General features: G+C 42.1%; 1 protein-coding gene across 1 annotated transcript in view; it reads left to right on the top strand.

The window, feature by feature from the left end:
* The window catches only part of LOC137415617 (WD repeat-containing protein 48-like), a 50,104-nt gene extending 31,111 nt beyond the window's left edge, over positions 1 to 18,993 (top strand). Inside the window, exons 6-10 of the mRNA XM_078782757.1 lie at positions 11,111 to 11,219; positions 12,641 to 12,728; positions 12,899 to 12,975; positions 14,780 to 14,972; positions 18,310 to 18,993. Coding sequence (XP_078638883.1) covers positions 11,111 to 11,219; positions 12,641 to 12,728; positions 12,899 to 12,975; positions 14,780 to 14,972; positions 18,310 to 18,405 — 563 coding nt within the window. The 3' untranslated portion in view covers positions 18,406 to 18,993. The remainder of the gene's footprint in view (positions 1 to 11,110; positions 11,220 to 12,640; positions 12,729 to 12,898; positions 12,976 to 14,779; positions 14,973 to 18,309) is intronic.
* The last annotated feature ends 220 nt before the right edge of the window (positions 18,994 to 19,213 follow it).

Below are 19,213 nucleotides of genomic sequence, written 5' to 3'. Positions count from 1 at the left end.
GAACGAATTGGAAACGAAACCCGAATCGCAGAACTACAATTGGAAGACGAATTAGTGCATATGCGAACGATGGTGATGCAGAATCGAGTGGCGTTAGATATGTTGTTAGCAGAAAAGGGAGGAGTATGTGGGGTAATCGATGGAAAATGCTGCACATATATCCCCGATCACTCGGAAGGAATAGAGGCCTCAATCATTCGGCTTAAGGCCGCGACCCAGGATCTCACGGATAGCCGAAAGGGAAGGGAAGAAGCCAATAATGTATGGTCCAGCATAACAGCCTGGTTCCAAGGATGGACAGGGATCATTGTAAAATGGCTGTTGACAGGCCTGGCCATAGTCGTGGGAATCGTACTCACCCTGGTTATAATGAAATCCCTAATCATGATTTGTGTGAGAAAATGTTTCACAGGATGGACCCCATCCACCGCCACCCCCGAGATGTTACTTTCACTATATGGGAAGGATCCAAAGGCCATTGGTGAACCGGCCAACTCTATCGTCTCGGACCCCCACGATTGGGTTGATGGCCTCGACGTTTCGTGGCAAGAGGATGTGGCTATAGGGATCTACGATTCCTGGCTTGAAATCGATGAACCTGCTGATGCGTGGGATTCTGATGATGATTATGATTTTGATTGGGATGATTTTACCTGTGATTTAGAAAGCGTAGGTTCTTTTAAAAGCTATTGCTATTATGCCAGTAGTGAGGAGCGGATGGCAACCATGTATCCGGGATATCCGGGAGAACCACCTTCACCACCACTTACACCACCACCCATACCACCTGTAACAAGCAATTTGGGATCGTCTCAGCTTAAGACACCCAACACCTTGAATACTGACGTTGATACAGACTATGTGGAGATGGAGATTTGTGATTATGAGGAGATGGAAATCGATGATGATGAATGTGCCTCCTTTTCTTCCACAGAGCAATCACACGTACAAGGCTTGATGGCATTGGACGTCGATTGTTTGCCCTGATTCGCGAGGATTGCACCTGCATAAGGAGGGCCCCTTATCTGGCTGGCAACTGGGTCGCACCTACGCCGAGGGGAGGGTGGATTCGGAATCTGGCCGGGCGGCAGCTATCTCCTAACCAGGCGCCTACGTCGCGAATTATGGCTAACAATTTATGCGTTGAATGTTAGACGGCCAGTTAGGGCCGGTATCTCTCTCTGAGCATGCGTGACGCTTTGTCGCGCCTGGCATGTGACTGATTGGGATGCTGACCACTGGGGTATGCGGTGTCTTTTCAAGGAGTTGTCTTGTAAAGACAAAGGGAGGAACTGTTAGCCATTAGGGTTAAAACCCCATGCCTCAATTGATCATAACATCTGAAATTATATATTGTGCTTCTGAAAACTGATTTGAACTCAGCTGCAGTGGTGGGTGGACAAAATGTGGTTTCCAGGCTCGAGGTGCAGGATACAGGAAAAACCTGCGCAGTAAATAAGTCCTTGAATGTATGTGCCAGACAGAGACAAGGAGCCCCCAACCCACGTACAGGGAAAAACATGTTGCCAAACGCCTTCTTCACAAAGGGAATAATTAATTATATATCTTTGTAGTTTTCAGTATGTCTCCTAAATCAAGGACGTAACCAACCTCGGGAGAAATATAGACATTACATATCCTTTGATTGTTATGTATTCAGTATGTGTATTCAGTCATTAATCTACTATTATGCCTAGTGTCAAGAAAACCATTGAAGGTATTATGAGAACGTTTCCTTCGGCCTGCGCTCGGGTCTGATGTGTTTAGATAAAGAGCCAGAAGAGGTCACCCTATCCTATGCTTACATCTTTTCAGTCTAAGTTTGGCCTTCTGCAGGAAGGGACGATGGTGGGAGGGGTCTTTACGGCCCGATTTCTATTGTCTTTAGCGCAGACTCTTATCTGATACTTTAGCTATATATGAAATGCCTTTTCGCTGATTTTGCAGCGAGTGTCTTGGAAATGCCTGCTGCGTGTTGACAGTATCTGAACTAAGATCAAAATTCTGCTCTGTCAGAGGGTTCTCTTGAGAGCTTGACAGGCAGAGCGTATGTACATGGCAGTGACGTCATTACTTGCGCTCATTGAAAGCTGGAGAACTGCACATATATTTGGATTGGTTTGCTCCCGGCTGCATCCAGGGGATTCCATATAATGAGTGGATACCAGAAGTAATGTGCCATGTGGCAGATGGCACTTATCGCTCCCATTAAGGTACAGCATAGCTGGATGGGATACCTTAATGGCGGTTCACCACTGATGGTATGAAATCGAAAAGTGACTGGTATATAACCGAAAGGTTTTCAGAGTCATAAGTGTATGCAGTACTCACTGCGTTGCCCTGATGAGCCCCAAAAAGGGCGAAACCAGGTCGGTAACTGTGAGTTTTACATACACTTATGACAGTATCTGAACTAAGATCAAAATTCTGCTCTGTCAGAGGGTTCTCTTGAGAGCTTGACAGGCAGAGCGTATGTACATGGCAGTGACGTCATTACTTGCGCTCATTGAAAGCTGGAGAACTGCACATATATTTGGATATATATATATATATATATATATATATATATTGATCCCTCGTTTATCGCGGGGGTTACGTTCCAGAACCCCCCGCGATAGACGAAAATCCGCGAAGTAGCGACCATATTTTTATTTTATTATTTATATATATTTTAAAGCTTTATGACCCTCCCCACACTCTTATTAACCTTTCCCACACTCTTATTAACCTTTCTCACACTCTTATTAACCTTTCCCATACTCTTATAAACACTTCCTATACTCTTAAACACTTTTTACGCTCTTAAACATACGTAATTTTAACAATGTAGCGACCCATGGGTCCCCCAAGCAAGACCAGCATCAGAATCTCCTTGCTCCAGCCGGTGACGTCACCGGCGGGGATCCGCGGCGCCACAGTGGCTGGTCACGTGACTACCAAAGCGTGCCACGCGTGCGGGTATAATCAGCTACACCTGTTGATCACGTGACCACCGAAGCACGCCTCGCTTGAGAGGCGTGGCTTTCGGTTTCGGGTTGTGCTTTATAATGCAGCCCGATAAACGGGCTTTTCAGTGTTCCCGAGTTGGTTTTACGAATAAATATCTTCTCGGACGAGTTTGTGCCTTGCCATCCTTTTGTCCGTATTCTGCTGGAGCCCGGACTCCTTCAACAACATATCTATCTATAATTCCAGTAATCTCTGTGTGTCTGTGTGTCTGTGTGTCTGTGTGTCTGTGTGTCTGTGTGTCTGTGTGTCTGTGTGTCTGTGTGTTTGTCTGTGACCGCTGTTTCTCGACAACCACGGGTCCGATATACTTGAAACTTGCCAGGTATATTGCTGGGGACCCGAGGATGTGCCTTTTCAAGGTTTGAAATTAATCGGACAAGTACCTACCGAGCTATGTCCAAAAAACGCTTCAACCAATCAGAGAGCAGCGAGCTATCACGTGTGCCGAACCGTTAATGCAATGCAAGCGTTAATGCGTTAATGCAAGGCTTTTCTTTTTTTCCCTCTTCTCTTTCTACTTTTCCTTGCGATTAAATTGCAAACAGCCAAAATACGTTGGCGCTAATTGAATAATTGGCCATTAACACTAAAATAATCGTAACTGCGATATGCCAACTTCCGGACAGTGCAGCCTTCCCTGTTGTTGTTGTTTGCAGCAGCTGTTTGCAGCAAGGCAAGGCTTTTCTTTTTTTCCCTCTTCTCTTTCTACTTTGCCTTGCGATTAAATTGCAAACAGCCAAAATACGTTGGCGCTAATTGAATAATTGGGCATTATGTTTTACAACTAATAAAAACGAATTTGCGATTCATTCGCTTTCCTGCGCGTTTGTGTACGCGATGGCGATTTCTTTACCAAACTCCGGAAGCCGTTCGCTTTGGACCGAACCATTGCATGTAAATAGAGGGGGGGGATTGTCACCACTCGCAAGCCGTTCGCTTTGGACCAAACCATTTCATGTAAATAGGGGGGGGGATATAATTTTAGATATATATATAGTACGGGCATGCCCTAGTAATAATAATAATAATAATGCATTTATTTTATATAGCGCTTTTCAGGAAGCCCAAAGACGCTTTGACAGAGTGCAAAACATAATGCATAGCAAAACATAAAAACAATTGCAAAAAAAGAAGAATCAATAGGGAAATATTCAAAGCACAAAGGAGGGAGAAGGAGAGGAGATAGTCAGGGGTTAAATGCTGTGGGTTAAATGTTGAATGCAGTGTTGAACCGGTGGGTCTTGAGTGATGTTTTGAATGTGGTGAGTGAGGAGGAGTCTCTGATGGTGTGAGGTAGCGAGTTCCAGAGGGTGGGAGCAGCGATGGAGAAGGCCCTGTCCCCCCAGGATCTAAATTTGGTCCGGATGGGGGGGGGGCAGGTGGTTGGTACCAGCAGAGCGGAGGTTGCGGGTGGGAGTGTGTCTGGAGAGGAGGTCAGCCAGGTAGGATGGGGCCAGGTTATGGAGGGCTTTGTAGGTCAAGAGGAGGATTTTGTACTGGATTCTCTGGGAGATGGGGAGCCAGTGAAGCTTGTAAAGGACGGGGGTGATGTGGTCACGGGTCCGGGAATGGGTGATTCTATAAATTCATATAAAATTCTAATGGGTACTCAGCATTGAAGATACTACAACTTGCGTGATGAAGATGATGATTAATTAGCTGTGCAGTACTGATGACGATGAAGGTGATGACGATGATGAATGTACTGCACAGCCAGAAAGAGCATTACAGCTCCATGCTATGCGCGGGAGATACAGAGAATGATGCTATGGTCGCTGAGCCAATCAGAGCCCAGGATACAGAACACCATGCTCTGGTTGGTCGCCTCTAATCCATCAGCCAGTAGCGTGCCGTGTACGATCTCATCTCACGTGGGTAACAAGCGCAAGTGGAAGCTGCCGCATCTGCGTTTTCCATACGCACGACTCTTTGTCTCTGTCTACTCTTCTACTGTACACTATGTACAGTATTTTATTTCTTGTAATATGTTTTAATTGCTGTATTTTTCTTATTTTTTTACGTTTTTTTATTTTTTAGGATAGAAAATGCTTATTTTACCGCAAAAATAATTAAAATCTAAAAAAATAAAAATACCTATAGGCCGCAGAATCCCGCGATATAATGAAAAATCCGATATATAATTTTACATATACTAGCGAGAAAAACCCGCGATGTACCGAAGCCGCGAAAAGTGAACCGCGATATAGCGAGGGACGACTGGTCATCCCTCGTTTATCGCGGGGGTTACGTTCCAGAACCCCCCGTGATAGATGAAAATCCGCGAAGTAGAAACCATACATTAATTTTATTATTTTTATATATTTTAAGCCTTTAAAAACCCTCCCCATACTCTTATAAACCTTTCCCACGCTCTTATAAACCCTTTCTACACTCTTAAACACACTTTTGAGACCCATCCTTACGTATTAGAAAAATATTTGTACGTGTATATATAGCTGTACAGTGTACAGTATATTTGAAAATACTGTAATAGATACTGGGTAAGTATGTCAATAATAGTTATTACTGTACTGCACAGCAAAGAAGAGCATTACAGCTCTTCTGAAGGCGCCACTTCAGCAGGCGCCTCGTCAGGTGGTGCGGTATCTTTGTCGTCGTCTGGAACTTCTTTTCGTGCTGAAGACGTAGGCGTGTCTTCTTTCTTTTTTCGGGTGAGGAACATAGTGATGGGCAGTTGCTGGCGCTGCCTTTTCTTCTGGGCGAGGAGGTTTTTATAGACTTCAATGCCTCCGTCGATTACATTTCTGAACTTCAACGAACGAATCATCTGGGGGTCCCATTCTTCAGCCCTTTCCTAAAGTTATTTTGCCATTCTCACTAGGGTTGCGAGGCGTTCCAGTGATAGGCCTTCTTCTTCTTCAGCCCCTGGACCCTCTTCTTCCTCTTCTTCTTCCTCACTTGCTGACTTCGTCATCTCCGCCAGGTCTTCGTCCGTTAACGGATCTGAGTGGGTCTCGAGCAGCTCCTCAACGTCATCGGGAGTCATATCGTTGAAGCCATCTCCTCCTAGTAATTTTGCCAGCTTCACTGCCTTATCTACTGCAGAGTGGTGGACTTCGTCAGGAGAGAAACCCTTGTACACGTAATCGTGGACTATTTCTGGCCACAATTTTTTCCAGCAGGCATTCAAAGTTTCTGTCTTCATCTCCTTTATGGCCATCTGAATATTTTGCAGACACGTTGCAATGGTGTACTCACGCCAGTACGCCTTCAGCGAGAAGTTTTCGTCCGAGTCCATAGCCTCGACCAGGTGCTGCAGGGTGTTTCGCGTATAAAGTGCCTTCGATCGGCTTCGATCGGCCTCGATTTTTCCACATTGAAACCTCGATCGGCCATACAAATATCGCTGGGCTGGAACTTGTCTACAATGTTCGTCATCTTTACAATTTTTTTGTCCGACGTGTTTCCTCCTGTAGGTTTGGAAATGTATGAAATTGTTCCGCTAGGTGTAATACCAACAAGGCACTTGAGAGTAGGTCTTGACATATTGGCTGTACACTTGCGAACAAAACTTGGGAGACGGTGCTTTGTCCTAATCCAATGCGAAATGTGAGGTCCTCCTCGCGAAGATTAAGCCGAAGCTTCATGAGTGTCATGAGTAGTTGATCCTCTAAAGATTGAGATAGCTTAACTCCGAGTTTTGTAGTATTGTTTATTTGCCAGGTCTTGTCTTCCATTGATAATTTCCCCTTATAATAATGAAGGTTCTGTGCATGAGGGGATACTTCTGCTAATAACCACTTGAACAGGTCATAACTAGGTAAACCTGTATAAAGTTTCACAAGTTCATCACAGTTTGCTATGTCCGAAACAGTAAGCTTCATGTTACATACTGCAATGGCGGCTTTCAGTTTTGCGACGGTGTCCTTGGCTTGCAAATACTTGGCTCATGAGCTGATCACAGTTCACAGTTAATTTGTTAATTTTCACAGTAAAAAAGTCCTAAAAGTCGTTTAAAGTGGTAAGGATCACGTAGTGTGTCAATGTAAAGAAGCAGTCTGTCAAAGTGACAGCGACTGCTGGCGGCGATATTGCCCCTTTTCCGATCCCATGATGCATTGCGGTTCCGATTCGCGATAGTCTATGCGCTATCACCGACACTTTTTCACCTTTTTCATACCTTTTAATTCGATTTAACTTATCTTCCATCGTAACCACATTACGCTTGGAAACACTAGCACTATCCTTAGAACCCATGGCTAACACAGACACAGTAAAGGAATACTGTACGTCGCCTCTGTTTTGAATGAGAACCAGCAGCTAAGCGTATGTACAGTATGCTGTACGTACATTTTAAAAATATTTTTAATGTGCTTTTTATTGTATTTTAAATTGTTTTTTAGCTTCTTTTATTGTTAATTTATGTACTATTTTATTTATTTTAAATATATTTTCAAGGAAAAATTTAATTTTTTCCACGTCCGTAGGAGTGACGTAAAGTTGCACATAATGACGTTCGCTGAACTGAAATTTACTCTAGAAGAGTGGCGTAAAGTCGGATTTGACGTCGGTCGAAATGGCGTAAAACGGGGTATGACAATATATATATATATATATATATATATATATATATATATATATATATATATATATATATATATATATACAGTATATATATATATATATATATATATATATACAGTATATATATATATATATATATATACAGTATATATATATATATATATATATATATACAGTATATATATATATATATATATATATACAGTATCTATATATATATATATATACAGTATATATATATATATATATATACAGTATATATATATATATATATATACAGTATATATATATATATATATATATATATATATATATATATATATATATATATATATATATATATATATATATATACAGTATATATATATATATATATTAATTTTAATATATATATATTTATTTTTTAAATAAATATTAATTTGTCACATGTATGTATGTACCACTCCAGAGTGAGGAGTGGTACATACATACATATGTACATGCATATGTATGTATGTACATATGTACATACATACATACATACATACATACATACATACATACGTATATTGTTGCGGATCTCAGCGTATATCGCACCTCTCAGTGCTGTTCTCACACATACATACATACATACATACATACATACATACATACATGCATACGTATATTGTTGCGGATCTCAGCGTCGGCCTTTTCCCCTTACCAAGGGGGGATTAGTCCCCTTGTCTTTTACTAGCCGACGGGACCTGGGACCTATGACGTCCTTTCCGGACAGCGTTTAGTAGGGTTTTAGGACTAAGAATTCGCTATTACCTAAGTACTAACGCTGCCCAGAAACGAGGAAATAAGCCCCGCCCAAATCACGGGTGTTGGTGGAAACGCCGAGCGGTAGCGAACCCGTGACCCGAGCCGTGAGCAATGACTAAACCCGATCCAAGTGGTTCTTAATCGTGCCACGCTTACCCAATGGAGGAAATCACGGAAACGGTCGAATTTGGAAGAAAGGAATAACACGGTTTATTTACACTTTGTACAATAAGAATAAGAAGAATACACAGTGCAGCCTTAAACAGTCTTATACCAAGACAAACGGGCCCGTTACACTCAAACACACTCACACGGGGCTTGCAGTTGACGAGGTCAGCACGTCCAAGGATGGCGTCCAGGCAGCTTGCTCTCCGGTCCCCAACTCGCACCGCGAAGCAGATGAAAAGACGGCAGGAGCTCTCCACGTGTCGTTTGGCGCGCACGGGATTATTACAGGGCGAACGGTAGGGCTGGCTTTGGCGGTTACACTTGCGGGGCTGCGTACGTAATAAATGGACAGTTCAATACGCGCTTCTCAATCAGTGCCTCAAAACTGTCATGTGCACGCCGGTCCTCTCAGTGCTGTTCTCACACGAGTGCTCCGGATCAGTTCTCTCGTATCAGCCAGTTCCCTCGGTCCTCATACAGTCCTTTTACAAAGCGCAATTCGTTGCAGTCCTCTCAGCACGCCCTTTCCCCACGAGTCCTGTTCAAGGGCTTTGTGTGAAGACTTATATAGCCTTGCCCAGCGAACCCTCTCGAACTTACTCGATGCGCATGCCACGCCCTATCAAGCCATGCCCTCTCAGCCCTGGTTGGCTGGGAGCCCTTACCATCACCGCCTTCTGACGTGCTGCTTGTCGCGGCCACACCCCGACCCTCGCGCTCCTCCCTCTTTTCAGGCCTACCTCGTGGTTACCCGACTAGTTTGAGCGAGCAAAGGGCAGCTAATGCTGCTGGCAGCCAAAGCACCACACACGGAGGGATCAGCCAAAATGGGGCGCGGGATCGAGTTTGTCCATTGATGAAAATGAAGGGTGGCTGCAAAATGAAAGGACCTAAGCTCAATTCTTTACACAACACAGATGTCACTAGGGAAATGGCCTACTCTTACACATACTATGACATAACTAATTCTAATGGGCCTACGTGTTGCTTGTGGACTAACTATGGGGGGCAAACCTTTAACCTTTAATGATGTTATATGTACAATCTCAAAACCTCAAATATATATATATATATATATATATATATATATATATATATATATATACTATATATATATATATCATATATATATATATATATATATAGATAGATATATATATATAGATAGATATATATATATATATACTATATATATATATATTCAGTGCAGTTTGCCTTGTGCTAGCTTTAACTTTCGTTTGGCGTTCTTGGCAAATAAAGGGCAAAAAAGTAATGAAATATAAACCCCATTCCTACAGATGGGCTCTGCATTTGTTTCTTATTAAATTAATCAGGATTTGGTACCTTAAATGGAATATTAAAGACAAAGTGGATTTGAGCAGGAAAGTTGCTGCTATATTTTTTTCTGGTACATTTGTTTTTGTTACTGGGATGGTGTTTATTTCCTCTTGTTGCAGTTTTTTTTTTTATTCAAATAGTTTGTTTCAAACGATGCTGAAAATATAATAATCGGCTGCATGGATTATTGAATCTTATACAAAGTGGAGGGAGGATAATTTGGCATTCCTACAAAAGGAAAAAAGTGGAGGTTGGAGGCCTACAACCCTCCCTTCACTTGGTAATCCTTGTTTTCAACCAGAATTCGATATGAGTCATGACTTTGTATTGGGTTATTATGCGCCATGTCACCCTGAGTGCCACAGATGGAATATAGCTAACTAATTGTTGCCCTCATCTGAGGAGAGGGTATTACATTTGGGCCTATTTGTTGGTTTGTTTGTTTGTCTGTCTGTCTGTCCACACATAATGTCCTTACGTAGGCCACAAACACCCACCCGGTGGTAGACAGTTTTACACGTTATCGTTTTTCAACCAAGTACTTCTATAAAGTATGTGCAATTAGAATGTGAGTACGTCTATAAGTTATGTGTATTAAGTACGTAATATAAATATACGGCTACGTCAGTAAAATACATGTATCTATAAAATATATATACGAATGTACATCTGTAAAATACATATGATTGGAATTTAAATCGACACGATAAAACTGAAGTCTGTTTATCCACTGTCTGAAAATAAACTCTATGGCGTCAATTGCATCGTCTACTTCAGCACAAAAAAACACCGAGAGAACGCTTCAGTGACAAACTGGACCGATGGATATTGGTGGGCCATCAGGCATCAAAATGATTACATTTTGGAAGTGATCTGTTTAGTTTATCTGATATTTTCAATCACCGTGATATATTCTCAAATTTTTATTTCTGCATATAGTCTTGGCTTTGTCATGCCGTGCTTAACTATGTATAGGCCTAGATAGATTGGTACAATGGAATCGCCTTTGGAAAAGCCGCAACCACACATCCTAGAGGAGAGTGAGTTGTTTCTTCTTGCTTTTCTGATTGTTTTTTTATGAGTCTGCAAGTTCTAAGACAGCTGGATTTGGAAATAATTTGTGACCATGGCCTCAACGTTGAGATTTAAAAATTGCATCTCAGCACAAATACAGTGATTACTTTCTGCCATTCTGATGCAAAGTTAAATGCCTGTTGTGTTTGGTTTTGGTTGTTTCGATGGTCACACATTTGTTTTTTTGTAGTGAATGGGGAGAATGAAAACAGAGTTATCCAGAAAGGCAACGGATATTTCCAGGTGCCTCCCCACACACCTGTGATCTTCACGGAAGCAGGTGGACGGACTTTATTCAGGTGTGTGATCTTTAGCCTTTTGTGAGGACCATGACCTCTGAGGGTCACCTGCAGAAAATTGCATCAGTGAAGTCACATCAATATTTGGATATGTCTGTCCATCTATCCTTCAAAAATGAAGAATAACCTTTCTAACCCACCGTGTTTAATTCTACAGGGTTCTAAAGGGTGATTGTAATGGGATCTAAAGGGTAATTCGAATGGGTTTCGTTCATTTCTAGGCTTTGCCTATTTTATTTTATTTTCAGCTCACCTGGAACGAAGTTCTGGGGAGCTTATGTGATGGTGCGTCGTCCGTCCGTCAGTCCGTAAACACTTACAACTTTTCCGAAACCGCTGATGAGATTGTGACCGAACTTGGCACAAATGATAATTGTTATGTTGTGACTAAAGCTTGTTCACGGCATTAAAAGAATCAGCGTTTAAGGGGGTTTACCTGGGTCAAAGTGGATTCACGTTTGACCCCCCCCCCCCTCTCCCCCAAAAATAGGAATTTGCTTTTTCCTCTGAAACTACACACACTATTTTGATGAAACTTGACCACAACCTTCATCACCCGTAATGTGCCAATGTTTGTTCACGGCACTAAGAAAATCGAAGTCTAAGGGGGTCAACGGGGGTCAAAATGGGTCCAGGTTTTACCCCCAAAATAGATATTTGCTTTTTCCTCTGAAACTACACAGACTATTTCAATGAAGCATTACCACAACCTTCACCACCCGGGCTGTACCAAAGTTTGTTCACAGCATTAACAAAAAATCTGCCCCCTTCGGCGTGTATGAGGGGGGGGTGGTTGCCCCCCAAAATAGATATTTGCTTTCTTCTCAGAAATTATACACACAATTCCAATGAAACTTCGTCATAACCTTCACCACCCATGATGTACCAAAGTTTGTTCACGGCATTAAAAAAAACGGGGTGTTCGGTAGTTTATGGGGGCTTGGGCGGGGGGGGCGGTTGCCCCCCCCCAAATACTTTGTTTTTTTTTGTTTGTTTGTTTAAAGTCTTATGATTAAGTTAGTATTATTGTACATGCTGCCCTGTCTTCTAGCAACCGTTGAAATTGGTTTAAATACCTTTAGTCGGTGCAGTATACTGTTTATTCTACCAGGTGAGCGCCAATGGTATTGCCCATATGTTTTTATAATCCTTGTTTAAAATTACACATATAGCTTTCTAAAGAGTCAGTCATATGTAATTTGGATGTATGCATGTACATTGGACTTGCACGTGTGATGTATGTGCACTCTTTTGGGTGACCTATTCATTCTTAATGTCTCTGGTAATTTGCAAGTGTATTGTATGTGACTGTTGTGTCAAGGTTTTTTTTTCCATCAGAATTGATGCTTAATGTCGCAAATCAATTTTCTTATTATATTCATCTATATTCGCTCAATCAGTAGATCACTTTTTTTTTTCAGGCTGCTCTGCCGTGATGCAGGGGGTGAGACCGAGTCTGTGCTTCTGAACGAAACTGTCCCCCAGTGGGTTGTCGATGTTGCTGTGGATGCAAGTATCTTTTTATTATTTACTCCACACAATTCCTGCACTTTCGCTACTCCATTATACCCCCAACTTAATGACACCCCAACTCCTCAAATGACTTCAGCACAAGTTACCTATGATTGGAGGGTGGGGTGGGGGAGGTGACTTGTTTAATTTGTTTCTTTTCTTTGCAGAAAAACATGCCAAAGTTCAACAAAATACCATTCTATCTACAGCCTCATTCAAATTCGTGCACAAAAACACTAAAGAAGTAAGTTTTCTTGTTCTCCGTGCTTTTTATTTCCCCCGTCGCACAGCGTAGCGAAAGGGGGACTATGGCTTTCCCCTCTGTGCGTGCGTGTGTGCGTGCGGGCGTGCGTGTTGGCGTGCGTGCGGGCGTGCGTGAGTGCGTGCGTAAGCGAAGGACCGCATTCGAATTTGGTGTGTGGGTGCAACCCACGTCAAAATCCAAGATGGCCGCCGCCATGTATGTCTGATGCCATGTATGTCTTAACCTTGTGAGATGAATATCTTGAAAAATAAGCGAAGTACCAACTTCCAATCTGGTGTGTGGGTGTATCTAGGCATAAGGAAGAACGCTATTGAAAATTGGGTCGCCACGTCAAAATCCAAGATGGCCGCCTCCATGTATGTCTGAACCTTGTGAGCGAAATATCATATCATAGCATGTTTTCTGCGTCTTCCACTTTGTCAACTCACATCACTTCACCGACGGGGGACCTAGGCGTAACGCTTGTTTGAATGATGTATCTCAAACCTCTTTTACAATTCCCCCAGTTGGTTGATCTCTCTCTCTCTTTCTCTCTCTCTCTCTCTCTCTCTCTCTCTCTCTCTCTCTCTGATGTACCGTACTCTTCACAGAGTGTCGGTGTTGCCGTAGCTGCTTCCAAAGCAAGGGTTATACTGGGTGGTTTGCCATTGCCTTCCCAGCAGTAGTTAGGATATGAATTTGGAATTTGTTCAAGGTGCCGGCGATAGCTCCCTGCACTTCGCAAAGGATGCCGTGGGATCTTTAACATCTACCAACTAATGCCGGCCGGCGGGAAGCCCGTTTAACGTTCGTCCGAGGGATGGCACACACATTGATGAATTATCCTGCCTGTGAAACACCGGGATGACAGTTTATAGCTCGGTCGGGAGTCAAACCCTGGCTAGACAGCTTAGAGACGAGTGGGCGAACGTCTAGGCCATCCTGCCAGCCCCATCTCTCCATCAAAAAGTTTTTAATACGAATTTGCGATTTTTCAGGTTCTGCTGCACAATTTTGTGTACAGTCCTTTGGAAAGTTTTGCAATAAAACTCGTATGATATCTAAAAGCAACAAAGTCTTTTAGCCAGACTGTGAGTGAGTAGAATATATGCTGCTGAAGCAACGTGTAAAGGCATCTGTTGCTTTTCCAACCTCAGTCGTGCGCCCCTAGGAATTTGCAAGTACATTGTGTTTTCAAGAAAGATTTGGCCAGGGTAGCATCACAATGGCCTAAGCCATATTAGAAAGTATTGTGGATTATTTTGATATCCAAAAGCATGAGCACGTGGACATGAAAGCTTCTTTCATGTAAAGAAGAAGTAGTCATATTTTATGATGCAACAATGCATGCAGATCACCAGCCATGGTGACAGTGCTCAATTGGATCCTATTTCTTTGAGATTTGAACCCAGGATTGAAAACTTTGAGGCGAGTACATTTCCGTTCAGCCGTCTTTGTAACAGTACCTTTGCCTTTTTCCCTATCCTCCATGTTCTCTTTGATTGCTTGTCATTTGCTGTCGCTTGATGTTTTAACATTGATCTGACATTCATTGAGGAGCTCGTGCATAAATCACAAGTAAGACAAATACATTAGTGTGCTTTAAGATAACATAAATCATGATATTGGGAGACGATGGACAAATGCACACAATGTAGAGGATTTGAACATGGTTTCCCAGCATCATGAGCCAGCATCATGAGTTCAGATGGGAATGCTAAACCAAGCAAACTTGTTTCATTGTTGGACATTTTTCATCATTGTGAGTTTCTTGCATACCTGACACCATTTTGAACTGGACCAGGGACCGCCTGTCTGCAAGTGACATGCTGCAAGTGCGCAAGGTCATGGAGCACGTGTACGAGAAGATAATCAATGCAGAGAATGATTCGCAAACTCCAAACTCTCCAAACAATGACAAAACCAGGGAAATGGAAAAGGAAGATGACATTGCCATGCTGGCCGAAGAGAAAATAGAGTTGCTTTGTCAAGATCAGGTAACGTTTTGCATGTTGCCTTGCCAGTTTTAAACACATACATTCTTACATTTCTGTTTTCTTCTTTCTAATTAAGCCTATCTTTCTTTCTGTATTTGCTAATCTATACATGCATTGCACATCACCCGGTACAAAGTGATAAGACAAAACAGTTAGGATGCATTTATCATATCTCACCTGTTCACTGCACGAGGTGCACCCAATTTGTGAAATGGAACTGATTTCAAGGCAAAATGAACGGCTTTCAGTGGTATCCCGTTTCCTTCAAAATCACCAAAGGTGATGGATGTGATCCTCACACTTCACCACGTGATGCCGTGCATTTCGCACAATAAATTTTAAAAAAACACCTTTAGAGGCCATTTTTCCCCGCAAAGCGGGGGTTGGCCTTTTTCGGGAACCGTGGTTGTTGTTGTTTTTCGGTCCTCTTTTTGAAGCAATGTTTTACGGCCGGATGCCCTTCCTGACGGCAACCCTTTTTGCCGCCTTTAACGACAAACAGGGAATTGCCAGTGAACTGGTACTCAATTTGCCGACCTCGGAAGGATGACAGGCTGAGTCAACCCCCCTGGCGTTAATTCAGCGATCGACCGGGATTCGAACCCAGGATCGTAGGATCCTAAGCCTGCACCCTAGCCGCTAGCCCAACACCAGGGTGCATTTCGCACAATATTGCATGTAAAATAAATTAACAGGATTATAACTAATTAATTGACATGTGTGGGAAAATTACGTGCCCAGACCAGGGATCGAACCCAAGTCCTCTGGAAAACCATACCAGTGCTCTGCCATCTGACCTATCTGGGCATCCCTGACCGAGCATACAATTTTCCCACACATATGATTGCCACTCTCTTTCTGTCAATGGTTCCGAGGCACTTCATGCCAACCATATGAGCACCAATGGCCTGATCACGAGAGAGTGCCCCAGAAGCATTGACGGAAAGAGAGTGGGAATCGTATGTGTGGGAAAATTGTATGCTCAGTCAAGGATGCCCAGATAGGTCAGATGGCAGAGCACTGGTATGGTTTTCCAGAGGACTTGGGTTCGATTCCTGGTCTGGGCACGCAATTTTCCCACACGTCAATTAATATTGCATGTATTGGCGAGTGAAAATTTGGGAGTGTATAGAAAGTGCTTTCATCAGAATGTAGAAAGCTTTGCAGTTCTGAGTGTTCTATCCTACTTGAGGCCTACCAGAGATTGCCAAAATGTGAATTTATAGCCCTCGGCCATCTTTGTTTGAAAGCTGATTGGCTGCGTGCTCATTTCCTGCCTGTTTATCACATAAATAAAACTATCCCAATTTTTGGCAAGAAACGGGCCCTGCCCTTGTGTAGGATTCCGTGTATCAATCAGCTTCATGTTACCAAATGTTTTTGCCCAGATTATTTATTAACGTATACTCAAATAACCTCATGCATGCGAAGCGAAAAGCGCGGATGAGCAATGATTCAATCCGTCTGTCTTGTGTCTACAAACGTCAGTTTATGATCGAGGAACAACTTGATTTCAATTGAATGTTATATTTTGAACATTAATGGGAACATGGTTTCTATGTCTGGAAGTCAAACAAAATTGAAAATCATTCCAAACAGGAAATCTACTGTTTTTAAGGATGTCATAAAGGACACAAATGGGCACAAAGAACTAATGTAACGTGTTAGATAAGGTGGTGTAAAAGACACTGCACCAACGGCATTAAACCTCCAGAATTTTTACGGCGTATCCCATCGGGCAGAGCCGTCTCGAACAGTGTTTGTATGTCTGTATGTGTGTATGTATGTATGTATGTCCCCTCAAATGTATCCCAATAGAGCTAATAATCTGGTCACATGACAGGGTGATGTGATTACGTCTGATGTCATTACGGCGTACAACGGCTGACTCTCCACACACCGCCATTTTGATTTATATGCCGAACAGATCGTCGAACCTGTCATACATCACAATCGCCATGCTCTACCTTCACGTTTTTCATTCAGTGTGAAACAAACAAACCGATTGTTAAAATGACCATCAAATATCGAAAGCATCAGCGTTACGTCTCTTCCAACAATATGCTACGTATAGGCCTTAGGCGTTATGACCCATCTTCGGACCGTATCAGACAAATTGAGCCCCTGTTTCTTAATACAGTAGTGTATCGTTTCATTAGCATTGTTTGCGTAATAATAATATAGTAAATATAACCATAATACTTTCATCCCTGTCGTGAATGGAAGGTTAATGGATTGAAACGATGTATGGTTCATGATCAATGATGAGCGGTGTTCGGCACTAATATTAATAATCGCGGAAGTAAGGAATTCACCTTGGTTTTTTAATGGTAATATCATTTTCGAATTGATAATAACATAACGTTAATATTATAGTAAATGTAATCATAACACTAATCCCTTTGTAGTGACTGCAAACCTACTGGAAGTTAAAATATATCATGTTGTACATATTAAAGTAGCGGCAGTTTTGTGTCTGTTACGTCATTACGTCTATGATGTCATTGCGTCATATATGATGTCATTACGATGGCTGCTCCACCGACCGACATTTTAATTTACTAGTAGGCCTACACCCGCTCACTATGGGAGCTGCAGAAAGGGTCATTCCTCTTTGGGGTAGATAGATAACAGTAGATCTATTGTCAGGTCTCAATAACATTGGGTCTGTGTTCATTTACCAAGTTTCTTGTGGAGAGATCGCCAAGTGGTTTTAGGATTCGAGCATGAACTCCATTCAAAACCGTTAAGGAACGGCTCGCTTGGCAAACGCTAGCTAGCTGCTTGGTAAATGAGCACACCTCCAACCCTTGTGGGGTATATAGATTACAGTAGATCTTCGCTCAGTTTTCTAAGTACAACTTACCTCATGGATATCGAGCTTCCGCCAAATTTCTTTGTTTCATGTTATAAGCAGCATTGGCGACTGTTTGAAAAGCTAGTAATATGTGTTTGTGGTTTATAATATTTTGCAAGCCCGGCTACGCCGCTGTTAGACTTTTGGTCTTGTTTGTTCTACAACCTTTAAATCTTTATTTTATTTCCATTGAAGTATACACTTGAACACGAGACACAAATCGCCTTTTTGACATTTTTGAAAACCCGTTTATCAGTACTTGGACAAATATTAGGCATTTTACGGCATCACGACCAATCAAATTCGCCACTCGCAGAACCCGCCCATATCATTGTTTCTCAAGACTGTGTGGGTAAGGTGTTCCACGAACTCTTAAGTTTTGATATGATTTTGGCATTGATTGTAAAGATGCTGAATATTGATAATCCCATTGGAAATGTGGAATGTGATAGCATGTTATCCTTTTGTAATCTCTTTCAGGTGCTCGATCCCAACATGGACCTGAGGACGGTTAAGCATTTCATTTGGAAGAGTGGGGGAGACCTAACGCTTCACTATCGGCAAAAATTTCTGTAGTCGTCTTCTGGCATACGTAGAACCTTCACCATCTTTGCCAAAGTGTGCTTTTGCAGTTACCACCCTCCAAATCGCTCATTTTTCTTATCCCTTGAAGTTGCCATTCACTTAATGGACACAAAGCATCACATTTTCAATTGAAACTGTCCTGGTTTGAGAGCAAGAATATGTAGCTGTCATCACTTGTATCTTTCGAGGCATATTTGGTCATTACTGATGGTAATTTATTCGTGTTAAATGGCTTCAGATTTTATGCAAAAATCCCACAGATCTTGGAAGGGACGTCATACATACAAAGCACTCGCCAACTTTGTTGCCAAAGGCAGGATCCCAGCATCGTTTTGATGACTGCGGCCTGCCGTGGGCACTTTAGATGTTGTTATAATAACTCGCTGCTCTTTTGTGCAAAGGCATTCCAAGTACATTGTATATAATTTATCAGCCAAAAGAGGGAACATGGGAACATGTACATTACTAAAAATAACTTTGTATAATTTGTAATAATAATAATAATGCTTTCACAATGGATTTGAGTGCAATTCTTTGCTTTAGCTGTATTATAATTTGCAATAAAAGCATGCAGCCTTCTTTGTGATGTCGTCATCACCGGGGTATTATAGTATTCATGTTTTTTTTTTTGGTTTTTTTTATGCATCCACCAACGGTCAAGGAGGTCAAGGGTCAGAGAGGTAAAAATCTGGTTACCGTAATGGGATTGTGACCAAACTTGGTATGTGTATATACTTTGATGTAAAGATGAACTGATTCAATTTTGGTGTCAAAGTTCAGAGGTCAAGTCAGGAAAAAT

Source organism: Myxine glutinosa, chromosome 7 (assembly GCF_964187855.1).
Source record: "Myxine glutinosa chromosome 7, kmMyxGlut1.1, whole genome shotgun sequence".
Lineage (NCBI taxonomy): Eukaryota > Metazoa > Chordata > Myxini > Myxiniformes > Myxinidae > Myxine > Myxine glutinosa.
The sequence above is the reverse complement of the archived record's forward strand: the minus strand, read 5'-3'. Positions and strand labels throughout refer to the sequence as shown.